Raw genomic sequence first — 15,551 nt, 5'->3', positions numbered from 1 at the left:
TAACACTGGTCACTGCTCATTTGTGCCAGTTCCTTTGGTAGCAATATTCCACGGACGTGACTTCTGCACAAGTACCAATTATTGTCGATTCACTAGAACATTGAAAAATAAAAAAATATTGGGACCAAACAATGTTGTAAAAAGAAAAAGTGTCGAAAGAAAGTTAAGAATACAAAGAACCAGGTACCTACCTACAGATTAAAGTGGGTATAGGAACAGTAAAAAAGAAAGAAAGACAAATACCTACACACTTACTCTGGTACCTGGTACCTACCTACAGATTAAACTGGGTATAGGTATAGGAACAGTAAGTTAAAAAAAAAAAAAGACAAAATACCTACACACTTTCTCTGTAATAATTAGCTTATATTTAATTTGAATATTTTACCTCCCCTGATTGTTGAATATTCTGTTTATCAAACAAGTTCATAAAACTCACTCTGAGGTGACAAAATTGAAAGTTAGAGATCAACTGGTTACTGATAAGCTATGCTCGTCAATGGATTGAACCAGACGTCCTTCTAATGATCAAGTACAAAGTCAAGTATAACTGTATAGGAGAAGGGATTCGCCAACTTCAGACGGGTTCGGCGTTTTTCGTCTGCCGAGTGAATGCCCTTCGCACTAAACCTTTGCTATTTCTTTCGGAAATTTCAGGCTGGTATCCTCCCTGTTTAAAGTCTCCGAGCCAGACCTGCCATTTTAACACAAATACGATTGTATTCTATTTCAGTGCCGAACATCGACTACAGTGTGGTAGCTCTAGTCAGTTATCGAATCAGTGTCGAATCTCTGGCAGATCTGAAGAACACCAAGATGTGTAGTGTCGGGTTCGATGTCGACAATGGACATGATTTCGATTGGAATGAAATATTCACCAAGGTAAGGAGTCCGAAACACGAGAGTTTATGGAGATTTTTCTTTTCTTTTCTTGGTCTATTGTTATTTCATTGAATATATTTATTTTAATTTACCAACCTCCTCGGCCGAGTGGGTATCACACTAGGCTTGCACGCAGGAGGTCCCCGGGTTCGATTCCCGGCGGGGTCGATGTTTTTTTCGGCACTGTGCTTGGAGTTCGGAGTGCACTCAGCCTCGTGAGGACAATTGAGTAGCTACTTTAATCGAGTAGCGATCAGTGGCAGCAATTACCAGAGTAAAAAAAAAAAATATAGATACCTATGTCAGCAGAAATAGTACAGGATGCTCTTAGCAATGCTGTTATCCACAAAAATTGTGAAGAAGCTCTCAGCTTCACCACAAATAAATCATGATTGATATCATCTCTACTACCCTTATTTGAGATGGATTGAAAAGTTCAGTATGGTTTAGGTTTTATTAATTCCTGAGATTGTTCTATTTCAGTTCATAGAGGATCAAGTGGTCGTTCCTCAACAGTGCAATGTCAATCTGTCGCTCACAGAGAATCGTATATCTTCATTGGCCAGCTTTTTCGGTGATTCGTGTAAAGCAGGCAAATGGGCTTCGGATCCCAAACAAGATCAACTGTTAAGTACGTGTGATTCATTTTCTCAAGGTCGACTGGGTTCGATTCCCAGATTTACAAAAGAAATTGAGTCCGTAAAGAAGTTGAGATTTATTACTTTTTTTTCAAGAGGTTTGATGGAGGGATATGCTTAATCCTTTAGGGCTGTTTGCCCCTACACCTAAGCCTCGGATTGGGCTTTTTGTGTATGATTTTGCTGGCCATCTTTTATCCTCTACTGCTTTCGATTTCAGGACGATAAGACCTCAGTTGTCTTTTCCCTCTATCAAATCCTCTAATATTTCTTAAAAAAAATGCTTTCTCAAATATTTCTTTCAAATTATTATTGTTATTTTTATTAAATTTTAGGTATTGCTTTTTTAATTCCTTATATGGATCATCGTTTTGTTTCCTCGTAGAGCAGAAATACCGGGGCCTGTGTGCACTGTGTGATGATCCTGTATCCTGCTCTGTCAAGGACAAGTATTGGGGAAGAATGGGCGCCGCCTCCTGTATGACTGATTGTCTCGGAGATGTAGCGTGGCTTAGATTGGATGATTGGAGAGTTCATGAAAAGGTGAGTCTTTAGTAGAGTAGGTAGCGGGTTCGAATCCCGTCCGGGCCGAAATATATCTTTAACAGATAAGGCTGGCTTTCTCCTATCCTGTCCTCCTTTTTTGAGACTTTAAAGGATTTTTTTTTTTATTCCTTAAAAATCTCAATGACTCATTCAATACTTATTTTTTATAACTCCCACTCTCTCTCTTTACACACCTCTAAGTAGTCAATAGAGCCCTGCAAGTGGGTATCTCAACCCCTGCCCACTGTGACTTGATTGATTTAATACTGGACTTGATTGATTAATAACTTGACTTCTGTTTCCAGACGGCAGTGTACAGCTTCCCCTGTCCAGACGGCAGTGTACAGCTCTCCTCTGTGGCCGAGCCCTGCAAGTGGGTGTCTCAACCCCTGCCCACTGTGACTTGATTGATTTAATACTTGACTTGATTGATTTATAACTTGACTGACTTCTGTTTCCAGACCACCTTGAACAAGGCATGCTCCGAGTTTTTCTTCCTCTGTCCAGATGGCAGTGTACAGCTCTCCTCTGTGGCTGAGCCCTGCAAGTGGGTATCTCAACCCCTGCCCACTGTGGCTGTGCGGGAAGACCTGGCTACCACCCTGAACCATTTGATCACCCAGGTGGGCGTTAGTTCGCCTACCACTGAATTGACTACTTCGTGGCAGTGGCTGGCGAGAAATCTGATGTCTTCTTACTCCCGGTATATTGTACGCTTGGAGAATGAGTTCACGCCCAACTATTATCTCGCCAAAGGTAAGCGTATGTTGGAAATCTTTTTTTATGTCACAAAATTTCGAAGTTTTTCTTCCACGAAAATCGTCCTTTCTTGTTCTTGTAGCGGAGCCTCCTTTTGTCACAAATCATCCTCGTCCGTGTCCTCATACAGGAGACCCAGGACTCGGGCGATATTAACTCTGGCCCTAGCTCTTGTTCTGTGATATGATGGCAGTCAATTCTTCAATGGTAATGTGAGCCGTAAGGACCCAAATGAACCAAGGTAAAGTAGAATAATGTAACAATCCCTGAATCAACATTCCCTTTTTTGTGTTTTCGAAGTGAAAAGTCGTTTTACAATTTTTGTTTGTACTCCACTACTCCAGCATTACTAAATTTCTCTTTCAATCTTTGAAATTTCTCTTTAATAATTTAAATATGTTTTATCAATTTAAAATTCTTGACACTGTGAAAATGCTGGATCAATTTTCTTTTTCTTAAGTGATTTTGTAGAAAAAATCAAATATCGTAGTATGTTTGTACTACTTATTCATGTGCTCTTTGAGACTCTTTCGAAAATTCTTGCCCCTTTTAGAATTTACGTAAGAAAATGTCCACAGTGGTGCACCAAGCTTCCTTGCGCTGATCTCGTAACTCTTAATAGCATTCATTAGATAGGCTTCATAGTATTTGCTTGTGTTTTAATAACACGTTTTCTGTATATTCACAACGGTCGTGCTTGGTATAAAATTCTTGCCCCTTTTAGAATTTACGTAAGAAAATGTCCACAGTGGTGCACCAAGCTTCCTTGCGCTGATCTCGTAACTCTTAATATCATTCATTAGATAGGCTTCATAGTATTTGCTTGTGTTTTAATAACACGTTATCTGTATAATCGGGTCGTGCTTGGTACACCAATATGGACTTTTCCTTACTGAGATTTGCATGTACCTAGGTATAGGTAATTGTTTATGGTTTATTGGTAAAAATCCCTGTGATATTAAAATTAAGTTATAAAATAGAGTTAGGCGATTGATAAAGTATGGAAATTCAATTTGGACACCCGAAAGTTAGCCTTTTTTCCTTACTGAGATTTGCATGTACCTAGGTATAGGTAATTGTTTATGGTTTATTGGTAAAAATCCCTGTGATATTAAAATTAAGTTAGAAAATAGAGTTAAGCGATTGATAAAGTATGGAAATTCAATTTGGACACCCGAAAGTTAGCCTTAGGACATAAACATGTCTAATGTATGTTATGGCGACTAATTTGTTTAAAGGATTTTTTGACGTTTAACTTTTTTACTTTCTATTACCCTTACGTATAGGGAACCTATACAAGGTAATGAGAAAGTATTGCAATCGGTCCAAATTTTTTTCTCTCATCTTCACATTTTGTTTCGAGGAGGTGTTCAATCTCAGGTGTGTTTCTCTTAATATTTAAGTACAAAAGTCCAGATAATTACTGACTGATATGTTTATACAAGAAAACTTCAAAAGTTAAGGAAACGAGGGATGTCTTTATTTGTTTATAGTAATTTAATTGTTACCTGTGAATCATCTACTTAAAAGTTTGTGATTTCTTTCCCTTTATAGTCGCAATATTAGATAGTAATGTCTAGATGAGTAAGGAACAAACCATTTTTCTATATTTATTATAATTCTGTGGTGCTCTTAGAATCTTATTCTCATATTCAATACTTTTTCTGTATTTTTTCCTTCTCCTTTTCTTTACCTATCTGTCAATCTTTATAAAACTTGTTACCTTTCTATGTATTTTTAGATTATATATTATTATTTTATTACTATTATTGTGAAAACTGTCTTATAGACTAATGAATACTTTTTCAATCATATAGACTTAATTCAATAAGAACAATAATCAAAATATCTTTGTGATATAATTTTCATTGTATTTGGATAAATTAAAAAAGGTATACCTCTTCTTTGTTATGTAAAGAACAATAATCAAAATATCTTTGTGATATAATTTTCATTGTATTTGGATAAATTAAAAAAGGTATACCTCTTCTTTGTTATGTATCTCCTCCATTGTTTTCTCTTTCCTTTTTATTCATATTTTTCTACCAGACATTTCATTTTATTCAGGACTATCGAATTATTGCTAATCTTGTTTGTATCTTTCTTTTTCAGACTGATTTAAAGTAAGAAAGTACTTCAATATTGTCTGAGAAAAATACAGTCCGCCTTATGATAATTACCTTGTTCCCATTCGGTTCGCGAACTGTGATCATCTTCAATATAATATTTGTAGACTTTCTTTCTTGCACTCCCTAACACAAGAAGACCATGGCTATTTAAATCAAGAACACTTGTGGTCAGGTAATCAGGTATACATACTCGTAGGTATAATTGTGATTGCTTTCCCTTTATAGTCGTGATTTCTTTCTTATGTTCGGAATGTGGTGGTACCTCCTTGGGTAAGGGTTACACCTCAACATCTTCTTTTTCTTCGCCCTTTCCCGTGTACAGACGGGGTCGGCGTTTTTCGTCAGCCTCTCAATCAGCCCTAACTAGGGTGATTTTGCTTTGGGCTGACATTTGGTTTTGGCTTCCTCAGGTACTGACTTATTCCGGTTAATAAGGGAAGTCAGGGAATGTTCTCGTAGGGAAGTCAGGGAATGTCATTAGTCTCTCCTCAGTGTTTTCAGAATTTTCCTCGGGGATTTCAGGCTCCTTTACGTGAAACTTTACTTTTACCAGGTCTTTATGCCCTAGACCAGCTTCCACCACATCGCCAACTTTCAAAGGTCCTGTGCCACACGGAGTGCCTGCAAATATTTGGAACACATTTAGGGTATTTTCGAAGTGTTTGTGTTACCAGCTTTTCCGTACCTGTCGGGTCTAGCTGATAGTGTGTGCTCATCAGGTATCAGGTAGACCTGATCAGGTGTACCTACCTATCAGGTCTACCTGATAGTGAGTAGCTGGCCTTAGTGGGTTTTACCTCGATATGTTCAGGTTCGGTGATGAGAGAGCTGGGTGGTTTCAGGAATATCACAGGAGTTTTAGGAGTGACCAAATTTCTTTCCTTTATGATTTTCCTGCAAACAAAACGGTCGCATCGTCGGTGTTAGTAAATTTCAGTGTTAATACCTTATAGAACAGTTGCGCTTACGTGGGTGAAGTTTCTAAGTCGAAGAGCAGAAAAAACGAGGAACAATGGAATTTTCCTTTTTCTTCTACGACTTCTAGATTCCGAGATAAATCGATTTAAAAAATACCGGAAAATCTTGAACTCTGACGTCACGGCATACGCTCCCGTACACGATCACATCAAATGTTCCGAGCAAAGCTCCCTCGCAGGCAACACATTAATGTGTTTGTGCGCATACGTTTCTGCGCATTTCTTTCCGCTCCTCCGCAAGCGTCCTTGCATACTGGCGCTACCTAGCGGAAGAAAAAGACAACTGCCTGAAGTCTGACGTCACACATCTTTGAACTCTTTATTGGAACGGAAAATAGAAATTAAATTTTAGACCTTTTACAGTTATTTTTTCGGCGTTTTGACCTCAGATTCGGATTTTTCTCGACTTTTTACATTGGAATCAACCATTTATTAAATAATTTTTACCCATTTGCAACTGCTCCTTTGTGGGTCCAACCAAATCAACAAAAGAGCTATAACCGACCGTGCAAACCGTAGTTGGAATTCAGGTACGGTACCTCATTTAATGCGGGTAGGTTTATAGGTACACTTGGAACTTACCTGTTCTCACCTATAGGTATGTGTACCTAGATTCGTTTAAACTCAATCCATCCTTTAGTGCTGTTTGCCCCTACACCTAAGCATCAAAATGGGCCTTTAGATACACTTAGAACTTACCTTATTCAACGTTAGAGACCTATAGGTATCTATCTACCTATGTCTTTTTTTTGAAGAGAGGAGGAAGACAGAATAGGAGAAGGCCAGCCGTTCCGAGAACGAACCCCAGGTACTTACTTGTAGTTCAAGCCCGCGCCAATAACTTTCCGACATTTGTAGGCGAACTCTCCAAATTCATACGATGCCATGCCACCCAAATCCACTGTGGTGAGAGCGTCCACTAATCCACTGATGTGAATAATAGCACCGACCAACACATATTGACGATATAGACGGAAATTTACGTTCATTCTTTACCCTCCGTCTGTGACAATGATAACGGAGTAGGAGTTTGCGCACGTGAGAAAAATTGGGTAGTTACGAGGCAACATCCCCAAACTCTTCAGCGACTAACAAAGTAGATACGTAGCCATGATCATTGTTCATCTGTCCATCGCAAACATATCCGAAGATTCAGCATTTTCAGCAAACCCACAATAAAGTGGGAATGCAGACAAGTTTGGAGGGAACAGAACTTTGTCATAATTTTCTAATATCATTTCTTTTATAGGTCGCCATTTGACATTTTTGGATGAGAATTAGGCCTTTGTTTTTGTTTTCGAGCGGGATTTAACCCATCCTTTAGGGCTGTTTGCCCCTACACCGCCTTGGAGTGGGCTTTTGGGATTAATTTTAATCCCACAGTGTAGCCTCGGATTCAATATCCTATTTCGTTTCTCATCAGGTCATAAGGTTTACTCACCAGATGTCTAACTTCGGTCAGGTCGAGGGCCAGACAATAGCCTGCAATACAGTTCAGGGCATCATACCTGTTCACCTTCTTACATCGTTGACTGATGATTATTCCCATCTCTACCTCATGGTGAACTTCTGAGCCATCCGCTATCTGTGGAAGAAAGAAACACCATCAGAAGTACGTGCTCTGGTGTAGCTGGGGAATTAACGTCATGTTGTTGTTGTTGTTGTTGTTGTTGTAGCGGCTTTTAGCTTTCGTCAAATGGTGTTGACAGAGTAAAGAAAAGACATCTTTTTGTATCTGCCATACACCGGGGTGATGGTCTCTAGCCAACGTCATCGAATTAACGTTATCAATGTACGTGCTTTGGCTCATGGTGAACTTCTGAGCCATCCGCTATCTGTGGAAGAAAGAAACACCATCAGAAGTACGTGCTCTGGTGTAGCTGGGGAATTAACATCATCAATGTACGTGCTTTGATGTAGGTGGGGGCACCTTGGCGAGGATCGAATCCACGCTCTCCTGTATACCAGGCGAGCGCCTTGACCACTACACCACCGAGACAGCCATTTAAATATCGTCATGTGTTTTGTCTGATTTGTGTGATACTAATGCTTATCAAAAACGGGAAAAAAAAAAAAAAAAAAAAAAAAAAAACAGACTTGATCGGAGGTATTTTTCAATTTTCTTTTCTTTTGACACTCGATTTGATAGGTACCTTCCTAAACCTAATCATCCCAACATCTAAAATCCCCAGACAGAGTCACCCGTCCAGAAAAGGGTCAGGCTCCCCGTAGCTTAACATTTTATTTGCTCGGGTATGGCGCACTTTTCGGTAAAGTTTTCTATCGTCCGATTGCTACCTCCGTGAACAAAACACAAGGAGTTCGAAAAGAGTGGACACGGAAAAATCTATTGAGGCCCGGGTCTACCGCTTCGAGCATTCTCGGAGACTATGCTTAGGCTTAGACGGTCTTTGAGTATTCTCAGAGGTAACAACCGCTTGTAACGTGAGATGGATTCCACCTAAATATTCTGCAGATTAAAAATTAAAAAAGGTAGCTAATTTTGTGAGGAAACAAAAATAATTTTAAGAAAATCATGCACCAACAAAAAATTTAATGCAACAGACCCATCACTATTTGGCTTCACTTTTCTGTTTCTTCGTACTCTTGTCCATCACATCCCTACCTCCGTGATCAAAATGCACTCCACTCAAAATTCAAGATGTCCGATGTGTAACTTTTTTTTACTTTTATATTACAAGAGCTGTGATCTGTGAAATCTGTGGATCTATCAAGTTAATTCTTTTTATAATGGATCAATCACTTTAATAATGAATTTATTACTTAAAATATCTAGAAAACATTAATTAGTAGTTATTAAATTTAAAATTGCAGTCGAAATGGGTACGTGATCTCTTTGTTACCGTTTTTATAAAGAGCTGATCATCCCTCAATAGTGATGAAAGTGCAGTTACTTTTTAGTTCAATTTTGAAATAATACCCAGTTCACCTTTCCTCCATCCTTTGTAATAAATGTGTCGCGATATTTATCTCTTCTATTAGGTACTAGCAGTTCAAATTCATAGCAGTGTTTTCATTTTATTTTTTTTTTTAGTTTTACCTCTTGATTACTGAGGGTCCATTTTAGCTGCTCAAAGTGTCACACAACTACCATGTAGGGTTCAGACCAAGGTGTCAGTTTCGTTGGGTTGGCTTTGGCTCAGATTGGACAGTGGCCCGTTGAGTGGGGGAGAATCGGCAAATGATGGAAACCGAGAAATTCATGGAAACTGACAAATGCAAGGTGAGTCATTAATTTGAGTAAAATACACTTGGTAACAGGGTTTCTTTCAGCCTGATCAAATGTGGTCCAACAGGGGATCTTGACGTAGGTATGCATCTGTCATGCCAAATATAAGTGGAGAATCAAGTACTTGAGTAAGTACCAGGGTAAGTATCTACGGTACTTGTGCAGAAGTCACATCCGTAGAATATTGCTACCAAAGGAACTGGCACAAACAAGCAGTGACCCTTGTTATTATAGGGTTAGGTTACACGCAAGAAGGAGCTTTTCTTTTCCATGGACATGACTTCTGCATAATTACCGTATCTACTTACTTATGCTGAGTCAAAAATGTACTTGGACTTGTGCTCTGCTGTGACAGTGCATTCCTTGTTGTTTCTTCATCATTGGACTATCTCAAAGGCCAGCCACTCATGCTCAGACCATCTGAAAGACTGCAGTCACACAGACCTAGGTCTGTCAGACCATCTTAACACATGGGGTGGGCCCAGGTCTCTCAGATGGTCTGACAGACCTAGATTCATAGAAGCTTAACCCATTCTTTGGGGCTGTCCAGCCCCTACATTGGAAACCGAGAAATTCATGGAAACTGACAAATGCAAGGTGAGTCATTAATTTGAGTAAAATACACTTGGTAACAGGGTTTCTTTCAGTCTGATCAAATGTGGTCCAACAGGGGATATTGATGTAGGTATGTAGGTATCTGTCATGCAGCCAAATATAAGTGGAGAATCAAGTACTTGAGTAAGTACCAGGGTAAGTATCTACAGCACTTGTGCAGAAGTCATGTCCGTGGAATATTGCTACCAAAGGAACTGGCACAAACGAGCAGTGACCCTTGTTATTATAGGGTTAGGTTAAACACAAGAAGGAACTTTTCTTTTCCATGGACATGACTTCTGCATAACCCAGGTCTCTCGGATGGTCTGACAGACCTAGATTCGTAGAAGCTTAACCCATCCTTTGGGGCTGTCCAGCCCCTACACCTAAGCCTCAGTTTGGGCTTTTTGTGTATGGGGTTAAGCAAACAAGCTGACAGACCTAGGTCTCAAGCTTTTTATACTGATCAGACCATGGTCTGTGAGACCCAGGTCTGTCAGATGATCTGAGGGTGAGTCACAGGTATAAGAACATGTATGACGGTGTGTTTATGTAACGGGCTAGGATGAGCTCGGATGACGTGAGATAGCTGTCCCAGCGGCAATTTTTAAAATTCATTTTATATTTATTTTTGTTTGCTTTGTAATTTGCTTGTTTTTAATAGCTAATATAAATGAAAAGTATAATATAAACGTGCAAACTAAAGATAAAAAGTAAAAAATGAATTCAGATTGTACAAGTTGCGGAAAAAAAATCAAAAATCCGAATTTCCCGCCAACTTTACACGCAAAAAGGCCGACGATGGCCTACGATGGCCCTGTTCATAACCACGGCCAGAAACACACTACTATCACGTCACGTGAGCTCACGAGGGCAGTGTTGCTCTCATGAACGAAATTACCTACAATATTAATGAGAAAACTTTGAACATCTTTCTGACCCCCCACGAGCTCACGTGACGTGATAGTAGTGTGTTTCTACCTTTAGTCACATCAAATGTTCCGAGCAAAGCTCCCTCGCAGGCAACACATTAATGTGTTTGTGCGCATACGTTTCTGCGCATTTCTTTCCGCTCCTCCGCAAGCGTGCTTGCATACTGGCGCTACCTAGCGGAAGAAAAAGACAACTGCCTGAAGTCTGACGTGACACATCTTTGAACTCTTTATTGGAACGGAAAATAGAAATTGAATTTTCGACCTTTTACAGTTATTTTTTCGGCGTTTTGACCTCAGATTTGGATTTTTCTCGACTTTTTACATAGGAATCGACCATTTATTAATAATTTTTACCCATTTGCAACCGCTCCATTGTGGGTCCAACCAAATCAACAAAAGAGTTATAACCGATCATGCAAACCGTAGTTGGAATTTAGGTATTGTACCTCATTTAACTAAGTAAAGTACTAAGTAAAGTAGGTTTATAGGTACACGTTTAAAATTAACCCATCCTTTAGTGCTGTTTGCCCCTTACCTTATTCAACGTTGGGGACCTATAGGTATCTATCTACCTACCTAGGTCTTTTTTTTTTTTGAAGAGAGGTGGAAGACAGAATATTAGCAGAAGGCGAGCCGTTCCGAGAACGAACCCGAATTATTGGATGAAAACTGTTTCCAAAGTTACGATTTGGGGCAGTGGCTCTCAAAGCTTATGGAAGCATGGCCTCCTTAAAAGGTTCTCTCTTTAGCTGGGTGGCAAGAGGTACTGGGGTAGTTATGAGGTTCAGTTAAAATGGGGCAAGCAGTTTATGTTAAATTAAGTCTATGTGAAGTACATTTGAGATTAAACTCATACCTACTTAATTGTGACATTACTTTGGTAACATACATTGGCTTCCTTTTAAAGGCCATTGAAATGGAATTGTAACTTAAATAGAGTCTTTAAATAACTATTGCCTTTTAATCAATTAGTCAATCCTTAAGCAGTCAATTTATTGTTCAGTGTAGTTTGGACATTCAAAATACTCCCCTCTCAAAATAAAATAAAAGGGGGGGAGGGGGAGGGGGAGAAATCTTTTGATGACCACTTTACCTTTATCTTTTGGGTTGATGTCTTTTTGTCAGTGTCTGACCTTTTCCTCAGCGAGGTTGCAATAAATCTTACGAGGTAAGACAAGTAGGTATCTAAGGGAAGAGTGGAGAAATGGAGATAGTTTGGAGAGGCAGGATGTGAGCTGAAAATGAACGAGGTAAACGGGGGGAATACGAAATTGTCTCCTTACAAAAGACTGTGGATTGAAGGGGATGGAAAGGGTTTGATTTATGGAGGAGGAAGGGTGCTGAAAATAGGTCGGATGTAAAAAAGCGGATTGGGGAGCTGAGGAGGAAATGAGTTATGAAGGAAAAAAGGAAGCAGGTTGACAGGGAGGTAATCTAGTTTGCCTTGGACATGGGGAACGTGGGATTGTAATAGTTGTCGCTTTATCATGTGTCAACCTTGTCTTGTTAAAGTTGTTACAAAGAGCCGTGTGGAAGTTGAGTCAAATGTTGTACCTGATGCTAGATTGAACGAACGAACACGTTCCAAGTTTGAACTTTTGGATTTTTTTTTTTTTTTTAAGTTTGTGTTTCATGTCTATCAATTCCATGTATGTTATGTCAGATTTTAATGGAATTTGGCAAAATATTGGAACACAGAAAATTTGCTCTTAAGTCAATAAGTCTTCGGGGGCTAGGGGTTCCTTTTCTGTGTGGATTTCGTGAAACTTCTTGTTAACATCTGAACGTTTTATTTGTTTCCATTACTTACTTACCTACTTAGTGCAGGTGTCTGGTCTAAAATACTTACCAGTGCTACACGTACGTGATTTAAGTAGGCTGTTACAAAGTGTAATGTGATTTAGGCTGTTACAAAGAGAATCTTGGATGTAACTGAGAAAGAATACCTATTGGACACACTGCGCCATCTTTCTGTATCTCGTTTGCTCTAATCGTATTGATTAGTCATGCTACCGGCGCGGTGGTACTAGTGGTTCTGCAACTGAGAGGTCATAGGGTTCATAGTACTGTGCTGGTGCAAGTACCATGACAGTAACTCTATAGGGTAAGATAGGTACTGTTCTCCGTCCTCACTAGACTGGTACTTTCAGGGGTTTTCAAACTGAGTTCCTCCTCCATTTCCAAAAGCCTCACTTCTCTCATTTGTTCGTCCCAAGGGTTTTTTGTCCGAATCTAATGAATCCATCGAATCCACCAGCAGATTAATTTGAAAAAAAAAAAAAAAAAAAAAAAAAAAAAAATCCGTACTTTGATGAAATGTTTGGTTCCGATCTTCTTCGTCCGAGAATGTCTGCTTCACACTTATTAAATTGATTTTAGCTGGATCTCTGTGTCTGGTCCTTTGTTCTACTTATATCTTTTTTCTCTTGTTCATCCCTAAGTAACTCACTGTCTCATCAATTTCTTACTATCCAACATTATGTACCTACCTATGTACTCTCTCTTCGATTATTACGTTATTTACTTTTTATTAAGTACCATATTTTGCTTTCCGTTAGGTACCATATCAATTTGATATCATGGATTTTGCTTTACGCTGACCGCTGACGTCAATTTTGATAATCCCTAAAGAGACTTGAGCTCAGTTGCTCTACTGAAAGCGAATCTGATCAAATGTAACTGCAACAGTATCACAGATCACAGCTAATTCGTAGAATCAAACTGTGAGTTCGGATTATATCGAATAGTGGACTGTAAAAAACATAACGGTACTTGTACTGCATGTCTGAGGTAAAATCCCCTTGCCATGGAAGTAGAAGGAGGACATTTGGAATTGATTGATGTGTCTGTAAGAATTTCGAAATGTAAGAATAAGTCTTGTGTTTATTTTATGCCGAAAAAGCTCAAAACAGTCAAAGCTCCATTTCGTGTTAAAAAGCACAGGCGGCGCGGCGCTTCGAACTCTTGACGTTCGCCCGCGCCTTTAGGCACGCTTGCTTTGGGCGAACAGTTTTCCACATCAGGTTTTTACTTGGCAATCTGAACTGACGAAAAGGAAACCCAAGGCAATTGTACCCAAGTCTACCCTGCGGAATGCCAAGGTAATACAAAACAATGCCTTGGGTTAGACTCCGGGAACTGTCAATTTGAAGGTTTACCATGAACAGGCTGAATTTCCCTTGCTTACATATATGTAACATGTAGAATGTAGAATATGTAGATTGTCTACATATTCTTGCCAAACTGTTAGGTAACACAGACTTAATCAAAGCAGCTAGGTGAGACGAGCTTTTTTTAAAAAATACTCATAGGAAATGTTTGGTTCCGATCTTCTTCGTCCGAGAATGTCTGCTTCACACTTATTAAATTGATTTTAGCTGGATCTCTGTGTCTGGTCCTCTGTTCTACTCATGTCTTTTTTCTCTTGTTCATCCCTAAGTAACTCACTGTCTCATCAATTTCTTACTATCCAACATTATGTACCTACCTATCTACTCTCTCTTCGATTATTACGTTATTTACTTTTTATTAAGTATCTACCATATTTTGCTTTCCGTTAGGTACCATATCAATTTGATATCATGGATTTTGCTTTACGCTGACCGCTGACGTCAATTTTGATAATCCCTAAAGAGACTTGAGCTCAGTTGCTCTACTGAAAGTGAATCTGATCAAATGTAACTGCAACAGTATCACAGATCACAGCAAATTCGTAGAATCAAACTGTGAGTTCGGATTATATCGAATAGTGGACTGTAAAAAACATAACGGTACTTGTACTGCATAGATCACAGCAAATTCGTAGAATCAAACTGTGAGTTCGGATTATATCGAATAGTGGACTGTAAAAAACATAACGGTACTTGTACTGCAAGTCTGAGGTAAAATCCCCTTGCCATGGAAGTAGAAGGAGGACATTTGGAATTGATTGATGTGTCTGTAAGAATTTCGAGCCTGATAAAAACCTTTTACTGACTCGTTTTCGATTTTCTAGACTCCTCGATCAATCCTCTGTTTACTTTATCAATCGGAACTCAAATGATCTGTGGACCCTGCCATCTCTACATTGGATTCGTAATGAATGGTCGGAATAATATTTTATTTTGACCATTCAATAATATTATTGTTCTCTCCTAAATGTCAAACGATAATAGCGATGTTAATGTTAACTGAACTCTTAAACGTCGTTTGACGAAAACTAGTTTTTTCACTTGCGCAGAAAGTAGTTTTCCTCAAATAACATTAAAGTTCAGGTAACAGGACGCTAATTTTGGTTGCAAAAACTCGCTATTGTCAAACGATAATGTTGTAGGTACGACATTTCGAACATATTAGCTAAATCCCCTTTAGGGGTGATTTGGATTCTGCTTAAACAGAGTGTGGACTCTGCTGAAACATAAGTATAAACCCAGCTTTACCTGTCAGAATGAGGTCGTACGGTTCCAGAGTCATATGTTGGGATATGTAGCTGATGAGATCGCCCGTTTTGAACAGCATGTCCCCGGTAGTTGACTTCTGTCGCAGCTCCCCATTCACTTTGAGCCACAGCGGCACATCGTCTGGGTCCTTTATCTCGTGTTCTGGAATGAAATCACTCACGGGACAGGCTGTGTCGAAACCTTTGCCTACTGTCCAGGGGAGACCGTGCTCTCGTGCGTGTTTCTGGAGGAAAAGAAAGAGCATGTCTATTACAAAGATGCTCTCACATTCCAAAAGTGTAGTATCTACGTTTCCCTGCGAGCCACCCGAAGGTGCAACATCCCCAAACTCTTCAGCGACTAACAAAGTAGATACGTAGCCATGATCATTGTTCATCTGTCCATCGCAAACATATCCGAAGA

General features: G+C 39.3%; 3 protein-coding genes across 3 annotated transcripts in view; 1 reads left to right on the top strand and 2 right to left on the bottom strand.

Annotated features, from left to right (window-relative positions):
* The window catches only part of LOC108253764 (transferrin-like), a 5,574-nt gene extending 632 nt beyond the window's left edge, over positions 1 to 4,942 (top strand). Inside the window, exons 2-6 of the mRNA XM_017448356.1 lie at positions 734 to 882; positions 1,366 to 1,513; positions 1,906 to 2,063; positions 2,528 to 2,822; positions 4,938 to 4,942. Of these exons, the coding sequence (XP_017303845.1) occupies positions 734 to 882; positions 1,366 to 1,513; positions 1,906 to 2,063; positions 2,528 to 2,822; positions 4,938 to 4,942 (755 nt within the window). The remainder of the gene's footprint in view (positions 1 to 733; positions 883 to 1,365; positions 1,514 to 1,905; positions 2,064 to 2,527; positions 2,823 to 4,937) is intronic.
* A 727-nt stretch (positions 4,943 to 5,669) lies between these two features.
* LOC113471827 lies at positions 5,670 to 6,988 on the bottom strand. The gene is made up of 2 exons (XM_026831261.1): positions 6,748 to 6,988; positions 5,670 to 5,848 (listed from the first exon to the last, which is right to left on the bottom strand). Exons 1-2 carry the CDS (start codon positions 6,918 to 6,920, stop codon positions 5,701 to 5,703), a joined length of 321 nt encoding a protein of 106 aa, XP_026687062.1. The 5' UTR covers positions 6,921 to 6,988; the 3' UTR covers positions 5,670 to 5,700.
* An 8,090-nt stretch (positions 6,989 to 15,078) lies between these two features.
* On the bottom strand, positions 15,079 to 15,525 carry LOC103519964 (probable acylpyruvase FAHD2, mitochondrial). The gene has a single exon (XM_008485052.1). The coding sequence runs from the start codon at positions 15,523 to 15,525 to the stop codon at positions 15,079 to 15,081; it is 447 nt and encodes a 148-aa protein (XP_008483274.1).
* Positions 15,526 to 15,551: the final 26 nt, after the last annotated feature.

This window comes from Diaphorina citri, unplaced genomic scaffold (assembly GCF_000475195.1).
Source record: "Diaphorina citri unplaced genomic scaffold, Diaci psyllid genome assembly version 1.1 scaffold3078, whole genome shotgun sequence".
NCBI classification, from domain to species: Eukaryota; Metazoa; Arthropoda; class Insecta; order Hemiptera; family Psyllidae; genus Diaphorina; species Diaphorina citri.
The sequence above is the reverse complement of the archived record's forward strand: the minus strand, read 5'-3'. Positions and strand labels throughout refer to the sequence as shown.